The 10,045-nt window shown below is 48.4% G+C and overlaps 1 protein-coding gene across 1 annotated transcript; it reads left to right on the top strand.

The window, feature by feature from the left end:
* The first annotated feature begins 540 nt into the window (after window positions 1-540).
* plin6 (perilipin 6) lies at window positions 541-10,045 on the top strand. Its single transcript, XM_037074663.1, has 7 exons — window positions 541-752; window positions 887-1,085; window positions 1,392-1,474; window positions 1,628-1,865; window positions 2,142-2,329; window positions 5,773-6,039; window positions 8,885-10,045. Exons 1-7 carry the CDS (start codon window positions 738-740, stop codon window positions 9,299-9,301), a joined length of 1,407 nt encoding a protein of 468 aa, XP_036930558.1. The 5' UTR covers window positions 541-737; the 3' UTR covers window positions 9,302-10,045.

The raw sequence follows: 10,045 nt of genomic DNA, 5'->3' as shown, positions 1-10,045 counted from the left end.
ACGGGCCCCGAGTCCACAGAGCGGTTCTGAGCGTCTGCAGCAGCATCTTGTCAGAAAGGTTCTGCTGACACCAGCGTGGACCTTCTCTCTCTCCGACCTCGCTGATAATATTCGCTGTGACATCACTCACGTCCTGCTCTGATGTCAGATGAATATGATGTTAAACCTCAGAGGATCAGAGTCATCAGCTGTCAACATGCTGTCACAGAGACGAGACACACGGCGTGGACACGGCGAGGACATGGCGCCTCGGTCAGGTTGTTCAGACGCTCAGTAACAGTTTTGTCACTAAACATTACATTTCATTTGAAGTTTATTTTCACCTTCAGTTCTTCCAACCTGTTAGTCATCCTGGACTCACTGATTGGACCATAAATATAAAATCTTTTATGTACTTGTCATTTGTTCCTCTTCATTGGTCTGTGACTGGTTGATTTGGAACATTTAGATAAAGAGCAGCTGGTTAGACGTCCTCGCAGCAGAGGGACTCGACAGTGAATGAGAGGTTTGTGTTGGTGCTCTGAGCCTCTGTGTGTTTGCCGGTCGGATCTGAAGATGGCGTCGCAGAGAGAAGCTGATTTTCATGCTGGTCGGAGCTGAACAGTTGTCATCTTTGTGGCGGCTCAGCAGCTGACTGCCTCGTGCTGCGCTGAACTAGCAGTTCCAGGAACAACAAGTCGAGTCACGATGAGTCTGACCTGCTCTGTTTGTCTGTCTTCAGATTTGGTGAAGGAGACATGTCGGATCATCAGGTGAGTTGAGCCGGCAGCATCGTCCTCGGACCCCGAGGCCTCCGTCTGCAGCTGCTCAGCAGAATCACAGACAGGAAGTCACTGATGATGACACACATATAGAATAACAATAAAAACCTCTTCCTGTGTGTCAGACCAGTGCCGTGCTGCGAGCTTCCCATCTGCCTCTGGTCCGCTCGGCGTTACAGTCCGTGACATCAGCGTACTCAGGCGCCAAAGGTCGTTACCCTCTGCTGGGCATGATGGGAGGAGCAGCCGAGGTCGGTGTTCGCAGCATCTCCCACCTCGCCATGACGAGAGCCACGCCCCTCCTCCAGACTCTGGAGCCGCAGAGTACGTACGCTAAATACTGCTAATACAAGACACCCTGAATCTAGCTAACGCCAGCTAACACCATCAACTAGCCTGGTGACCAGTTTCAAGCTTTTCATCTTGCTCACTGTAGCAGTTAGCATAGCTAGCTGGTCAGGAAGAAATACATTCAGAGATGGTGTAGATGTCACATGTTTCCACGTCTGTTCCAGTTGATTAATGTTGTTATTAATTCCACTGAACCTGTGAATCATCTTCGACCCTCCTTCATCACCTGCAGGCTCAGAGCTCATGTTTCACTCTGTCTGTCTGTCTGTCTGTCTCCAGTTGAAGTTGCCAATCAGTTTGCCCTCGTTGGTCTCGATCGTCTGGAGAAGAACTTCCCGATCTTGAACCAATCAACAGATGAGGTTCCTCTTCATCACCTTCATCTCTGATATTATTATGTCTTGATGTTTTCACTTGTAAACTAAATGAAACCATGAATAATTGTGTTGCAGCAGTTTGTTGAACTGTCTCACCTCAATCCTCCCCAGACTGAGCAGGTGTGTCCTCGTCCTCAGGTGGTGGGTCACCTGAAGGACGCCTTCTTCGTGACCCTGGACGACGTGCAGCTGTGGGCGATGGACGGTCTGGATGGAGCTCTCGATCAGCTCGAGCGTCTCGCCGATAACGCTCGGGCGGCTGTCCTGATGCTGCAGGACACTCAGGTGGGCCGAGCCGCTGCGTCAGGGTTCGATGACATGCTGGGTCGCCTGGAGGACGCCACCGCCTACTACCTGCCCCTCCCACCCACACTGCGTAAGTACTGGGGCATTCTGGGTAACTGTGGTCAAGACTTGTGGAATGTTGTCAGACCTCTGACGGAAACAGAAAGTAAGAGGCATCATGTGACTGAAGCGTGGTTATGAATATTACTAATATTTGCTGTGGACACAAATCTGCAGCTCGTCGTCGTCGCCTCAGGTTTCTGTGCACGACTCAGACGTGTGTTACCAGAGCTGGAAGAAGAACTTATAAACACTTTGCCAAAGAAGGAAAGAATCAAATGTTCTAACAAACTGTGGTTGTTGTCAGGTCGGGAGTGGGAGATGAGGGTCCAGGAGTACGAGGACGAAGACGATGACGATGACGATGAGCCCAGTCTGTGGACGAGGGTCCGCAGCCTCCTGCTGAGTCTCAGCCTGCAGCTCTTCTACCGTCTGATGAAGATCAGGGAGCAGCTGCAGAGAGCCGCCAGGACGCTGGGAGACGCTGCTGACGTGGTGAGAAACCCTCAAAACCGTCCAATCAGAGAGTGAAAGAATCTCTACCATCCACTCCATTCACCACATCCTCCATCTTCATATTCAACAGGTGTGCAGGCAGAAACAAACGATCACAGACAGGAAGCCAGTCTGGGAACTTGCTGATGTGTCACAGTAAAATGTTTGTGAACAAAAACACTTTGAGACAACGACATGATTAAAATCAGATGATCCAAAGACAACGAACCAAAACAGAGAGTGAAATAAGTCCAGTGACACTGAAGCAGATAAAAGTATTCAGTGTTCGAAGGTAATTAAGATGATTTCAAAGATGTTCAGCCTCTGGACAGGCCGACGCTCAGCGTAGCTTAGCACATCATTAGAATGTTTAGAGTCTCGTGGTTGTGTTCATGGAAACCATTTCCAAATAAAAGCAGATCAGCAAGGTTCAATCAACAAACACATCCAACAAACAGCATGTTCAAACTGTCCCCTCTGGTCCCCACATGTCCACTGGATCATTCACAACACAGAATTCATCATTCAATGGAGACAAAATGGCAGCCGTTTGATTGACAGCTGATTAGATCAGATATGAACTTATATGCCCGCCCAACAGCCTGCAACAACCAATGGGAGTTCACCTCAAGTAATATACTGTAGTTGCTGAGTCTCAGTTCAGGTCTGCGTCCTCTGAAGGACTCGGTCTCTGTGGTCTGTGAAGGCGAGTCCTTCAGAGAGCTTGTTCACCTGGTCAGCTGTTGTTAAATGTGACGGTCGAGCCTCTGGAGCATTTCCTGGTTGCGTCACCAGATGTTTTACCCTTACGTCATGATTTCTGCTGCCCAGGCTCGCGAAAGTGACGATCTACGCCACGCGATGTCGCCGTTTTCTCTCTTTTTTCTTCTTTTTCGGACATGCAAAGAATCTTTGGATATGTGAGGCCACGATGGATTGTAGCGGTGCATCCTCCAGAAACAGGGAGAAGAAGGAGCATCTGGAGGAGCCTTCAGACTGGGACAGACTTCAGATGCTCCTCTGAAGGATGCAGACCTGAACTGAGACTCAGCCAGTGTTTGTATCAGTTTTGGGGGTGTTTGAAGGTTCAGACTGGGTTTGAATGTTAAGCTGAGGGACTGTAATGTTGATGAGGGCTGGGCCTGGACATGAAGATATTCAACATGAACACAAAGTGTTTAAAGAAGACTTCATTACCTCACGTTTCCACCCTGCAGCTTATTTTCTCTTGATGTGTTTTAAACCCATCTGGTTGGAGGATGTAAACACAAAATGAGCCTCGTTAAAGATAAATGGTTCAGTTTCCTGTGCAGCTCGGAGCCTACGTGCTGCACAAAGCATCTGAACCGATGGACAGATAACAGATAACAGATAACAGTCGCTCTCGTCTCGTTTCAGCTGCTTTCTGAGCAGCAAGACACAAGTTCAGCAGATCAGCTGAGAAAGTGAAGATACATTAATGAAAGATGATGATTTATTTCTGCAAGTCAACTGAATCTGTTTAAGATCTGATGAGTTCATCATCATTCATTACCTCTGTTGTTGTTTTTTCCTACAGCAATAAGCTACATGAAACAAACCGTCCATCACTGAGACAAACAGACTCCATGTTTGTACTCAAAGACAGAAAGAAGTTCATGTAGAACATTTGCTGAATTAACAAGAAGGTCCAAATAATGCAGAATGAGTCAGAGACAGAGTTTCACAGAGTTTATAAAGTGTCTCCAACTCAACAACTCACTAAACTGACACGTTTGTTAAGGGAGTCTGGGGACTTTCTCCACGGGGACAAAGAAGTCGCCTATATTGTTCCTGTTTAGTGTCTTTGTAACATGTGACATGTTTAGATCAATAACATGTTTCTTCTTTCATAAATGGAGTGTAAATGGTGAAATCAGTGTAAACAGTGTGTTCAAACAGCTGATCAACGTTGGCAGGTAAGACTTTAGCACTTTAGACACAGAAGCAGACAGGCTGGTACAGACATGCTGCCACAAACTGACACTTTTTACAGGGAGACAAACAACTTCAGCTGAAACATTTAATGCTGAATTCACAACAAGGACACAATGAGTCAGAATCTGTCAGAGACACAGTTTCACTATGTTATAAAGTTTGTTTCATCTCAACAACTCTTAAATCACTACATTTGTTCATAGAGTCTGGTGATGCGTTACTGGTTCAGTTAAACAGACGGTGTGTTCACAAACAGCTGCTGACAGCAGGTTGAGAACTTTCTATAAAACGCTTTTTATTTCAGTTTAAAGTTGTCCTCGTTTGTTTTCTGGGTCACGTGGTGCTGGTCCCCTGCAGAGCCTCTGACCCTCACAAAGAGATAATGAGTGTGAGGATGACGAGGACTCATCACTGCAGGTGGTTTTGTCAGAGCCAATCAGCAGCCTCATTAGGCCCGTGAGGGCGTATGTGTGTGTTGGCAGTCGTCCTGGCACAGATCTGTGGTCCTCACGTGTTGTCATGGCTGTTTGTTCAGAGGTCGGAGGTCGTGGCCCGCTGTCTCTGTCTGACCCAAATACCTGATGAGACCCTACAGAGTGTCCCAGCTTCTGTTCAATGAGTGAAACAGGAACAAAGTGTTTGTGTCCACAACAGCAAGACCAACAAGATCCTGAGAGCACACAGTGTTCACACTCCTCTGCTGCTCCGACTCATCCCTTCTGGTACCACTGCTCCAGAACCTGTCCCCGTCCTGTAGTGGACTTGTTTCTGCTGGCGGTGTCGTCGTGGCGTCACGCTGCTCGCTCTCCTCACGTGTCTCTGGCTGCTGGCAGCTCTGAGTTGGGTTGAATCCAGATCTGCTGTCCTGTTGTCTGCTGTTGAAGCTGCCAGCTGGTTTTCAGATCCGGTTTACATCAGATGTCGACCAGAACAACAGAAAGTTCCTGCTGACGTTGGACTAACAGTCCGAGCAGAGTATAACAGAACATGTTCAAAAATCCACACAGAGACCTCCTACTCTCAGAACCCTGCGAGGGACAGAGGTGATCTCAGCTCACCTGTCGAGGTGTTCTTCTGTAAAGACCCCCATCATGTTCCTCTCATGTTCCTCTGGTGTTCCTCACATGTTCCTCTCATGTTCCTCTGGTGTTCCTCTCATGTTCCTCTCATGTTCTTCTGGTGTTCCTCTCATGTTCCTGTCGTGTTCCTCACATGTTCCTCTAGTGTTCCTCACGATTTAAATCTGCTCTGCGATCAGTTCACCTGATGCTTTCAGGATCTGTCAGTGATTCTTTGTTACCTGCAGCTGCAGTTTGTTTTGTTCTAACTGAATCGACAGGATGTTCTTATTAAAACACTGAAGATGTTAGAATTTAATAATAATGTGAAAACACTAAGTTACATTGTGGATCTGGATCTGTCTCGGGCCGCCTTGCTCTGGCCTGGATCGCTGTGTTTCAGCTGTTGATCTTGTCTGTGCCCTGCAGGTGGGTCTGGGTAAGGTCCTGCAGGTGGTTGGTGAGCTGCTGCAGTACCTGCAGGGTCTCCTGGTGGCACTGGTGTACCGGGCAGAGGGTCTCAGAGAGTTGATCCTGAACGGGGTCAAAAGTCAGGCCGCCCTGTTGGCTGAGATGCGTCCTGTGCGTCAAATCAGAGAGCTGCCGGCTCAGATCCAGCAGATGCTCCAAGATCTGCAGGAACTCTCCAAGATCCTCCTGCAGCTGCTGATCAATGCCACACCGCTTTACAACATGGTGAGATTCATGAACACCTGGAACACACCCGGAACACACCCGGAACACATCTGAAACACACCAGGAACCCACCAGAAACACACCTGAAACACACCAGGAACCCACCAGAAACACGCCAGGAACACACCTGAAACACAACTGAAACACACCAGGAACCCACCAGAAACACACCTGAAACACACCAGGAACCCACCTGAAACACAACTGAAACACACCAGGAACCCACCAAAAACACACCTGAAACACACCAGGAACCCACCATAAACACAACTGAAACACACCAGGAACACACCTGAAACACAACTGAAACACACCAGGAACCCACCAGAAACACAGCTGAAACACACCAGTAACCCACCAAAAACACACCAGAAACACACCAGGAACCCACCATAAACACATCTGAAACACACCAGGAACACACCTGAAACACACCAGAAACCCAACTGAAACACACCAGAAACACATCTGAAACACACCAGGAACCCACCAGAAACACACCTGAAACACACCAGGAACCCACCAGAAACACAACTCAAACACACCAGGAACCCACCAGAAACACAACTCAAACACACCAGGAACCCACCTGAAACACATCTGAAACACACCAGAAACACACCTGAAACGCACCAGGAACACACCTGAAACACTACTGAAACATCAGGAACCCACCAGAAACACTACTGAAACACACCATGAACCCACCAGAAACACATCTGAAACACACCAGGAACCCACCAGAAACACACCTGAAACACACCAGGAACCCACCAGAAACACACCTGAAACACATCTGAAACACACCAGGAACCCACCAGAAGCACTACTGAAACACACCAGGAACCCACCCGAAACACACCAGGAACCCACCAGAAACACATCTGAAACACACCAGGAACCCACCAGAAACACACCTGAAACACACCAGGAACCCGCCGGAAACACACCAGGAACCCACCTGAAACACACCAGGAACCCACCAGAAACACACCTGAAACACACCAGGAACACACCAGAAACACATCTGAAACACACCAGGAACCCACCAGAAACACACCTGAAACACACCAGGAACCCACCAGAAACACAACTCAAACACACCAGGAACCCACCAGAAACACAACTCAAACACACCAAGAACCCACCAGAAACACATCTGAAACACACCAGGAACACACCTGAAACACACCAGAAACCCAACTGAAACACACCAGGAACACACCAGAAACACATCTGAAACACACCAGGAACCCACCAGAAACACACCTGAAACACACCAGGAACCCACCAGAAACACAACTCAAACACACCAGGAACCCACCAGAAACACAACTCAAACACACCAAGAACCCACCTGAAACACATCTGAAACACACCAGGAACACACCTGAAACACACCAGGAACCCACCAGAAACACTACTGAAACACACCAGGAACCCACCTGAAACACACCAGGAACCCACCAGAAACACACCTGAAACACACCAGGAACCCACCAGAAACACACCAGGAACCCGCCGGAAACACAACTGAAACACACCAGGAACCCACCAGAAACACACCTGAAACACTCCAGGAACACATCTGAAACACACCAGGAACCCACCAGAAACACACCAGGAACCCGCCGGAAACACAACTGAAACACACCAGGAACCCACCTGAAACACACCAGGAACCCACCAGAAACACCTGAAACACACCAGGAACACACCTGAAACACACCAGGAACCCACCAGAAACACAACTGAAACACCAGGAACCCACCAGAAACACAACTGAAACACACCAGGAACACACCTGAAACACACCAGAAACACACCTGAAACACACCAGGAACACACTTGAAACACACCAGGAACACACCAGAAACACACTTGAAACACACCAGGAACACACCTGAAACACATCTGAAACACACCAGGAACCCACCAGAAACACACCTGAAATACATCTGAAACACACCAGGAACCCACCAGAAACACACCTGAAACACACCAGGAACACACCTGAAACACATCTGAAACACACCAGGAACCCACCAGAAACACTACTGAAACACACCAGGAACCCACCTGAAACACACCTGAAACACACCAGGAACACACCTGAAACACACCAGGAACACACCTGAAACACATCTGAAACACACCAGGAACACACCAGGAACCCACCAGGAACCCGCCGGAAACACAACTGAAACACACCAGGAACCCACCTGAAACACACCAGGAACCCACCAGGAACACACCTGAAACACACCAGGAACCCACCAGAAACACACCTGAAACACACCAGGAACACATCTGAAACACACCAGGAACCCACCAGAAACACATCTGAAACACACCAGGAACCCACCAGGAACACTACTGAAACACACCAGGAACCCACCAGAAACACATCTGAAACACACCAGGAACCCACCAGAAACACAACTGAAACACCAGGAACCCACCAGAAACACAACTGAAACACACCAGGAACCCACCAGAAACACACCTGAAACACACCAGGAACCCACCAGAAACACAACTGAAACACACCAGGAACCCACCAGAAACACAACTGAAACACACCAGGAACCCACCAGAAACACACCTGAAACACACCAGGAACATACCAGAAACACACCTGAAACACACCAGGAACCTGCTCTTGGTTGGAGTTTGACCTGTAACAGAGCATTGCTAATGATTGTTGCATGACATGAAGTGTGTGACTTCATCATCTCTAACCCTAACCAATAAAAAGATCTCAAGCAAAACAACTAACAAACAAATGAGATAATCTATAAAAGATCATCGCTAATCAATACTGACTGACTTGTGTGTCTTTCAGCTGCAGCAGCCGTCTCATCAGGATGTCGAGGACTTCCTGAACCAGGAGGACTTCATGACTGACAGCTCGTCTCGTCGCAGTTCAGCTAACAGTCTCTTCCTGAAGGCGATGGACGGCCGTCCTCGCCGTCGCCGCAGTCTCTACTCCCGAGCCTCTGCCTCCCGAGGCCCCGGGGCACCCCAGAGCCCCGACCCCCCCAACGGCCGGCGCTCCAGCCTGAAGGACACCCCGGCCCTGGAGGTGGAGGGCATGCCCCTCCCTTCCGATGGCTTTTCTGCCAACCGCCGCCCGTCCGCCGCCGAGATGCTCTTCGCTCCGCTCAAACAGTTTGTCTCTCAAAGCCAGAAGGCCTTCGAGTACCTGAGCCCCAACGCCTCCGACAACGCCGCCAACGACACGGCAGCGGCCGATTCTTAAACACCACGCTGAGGTGTGACCTCACCATCACCGACAACGCATCACTGCTGCCGGTCCCGACCTCCCACCAATCACAGCCTCTTATCTCAGCCCTCGATGACGCGTCGTTGCTGCCTCAGCTGGTGTTAGTTTGCGCGTTCGTGTTCACCAACAGAGCGATCGGAAGATTAGTTTAACTCTCAGAGAAAGATGTTGATTCAGACATCAAGTTTCATTTCACCGGAGACAAATTCAGTTATTTAAACTTTAATGATCGACGGCTCACACGCCGACTTTCATCGATAAATAATGAATCACTTATATGATCTGAAAGCCACTTCATAATAAATCATGTCTTCGCTTCAGTGACACATCTCACAGCCCTCATCCATCAGGATTTGCTCCAAAAGTCCCTGATGAAGTCCATGAGATGTGGCTGAGAGCTTCAGGAACAAGATTCTTATCTTCTTTTTATACATATTATTTTGGCCCTCATGGCCGCCGTACTCAGCTGATGAAGCATGTGTTAGCAGGTCAGTGAGCTGTGATGAAGGTGTTGCAGGTCTGATGTTTCTTACAGATGTAAAGAAACAGATAAATTAAAGAATCCAGCAGTGAAAAGTGACGGATTGTTCCTCTGAATGTCAATAGCTGAACTTGTTCAAACATCTCCAGGTGATCATTTATCACCAAACAAGTAAAATATGAATCTATTATAATTATTGATAATTTAACAGAATGTCTCTGAAACACTGTAAAAAATAA

The sequence above is a fragment of the Acanthopagrus latus genome, chromosome 17 (assembly GCF_904848185.1).
Source record: "Acanthopagrus latus isolate v.2019 chromosome 17, fAcaLat1.1, whole genome shotgun sequence".
Classification (NCBI taxonomy): Eukaryota; Metazoa; Chordata; class Actinopteri; order Spariformes; family Sparidae; genus Acanthopagrus; species Acanthopagrus latus.
The sequence above is the reverse complement of the archived record's forward strand: the minus strand, read 5'-3'. Positions and strand labels throughout refer to the sequence as shown.

Coding starts and splice junctions, on each gene's coding strand:
- plin6 (XM_037074663.1), top strand. Junction 1,086..1,391: donor CCAGACTCTGGAGCCGCAGA/GTACGTACGCTA, acceptor GTCTGTCTCCAG/TTGAAGTTGCCAATCAGTTT. Junction 2,330..5,772: donor TGGGAGACGCTGCTGACGTG/GTGAGAAACCCT, acceptor TGTGCCCTGCAG/GTGGGTCTGGGTAAGGTCCT.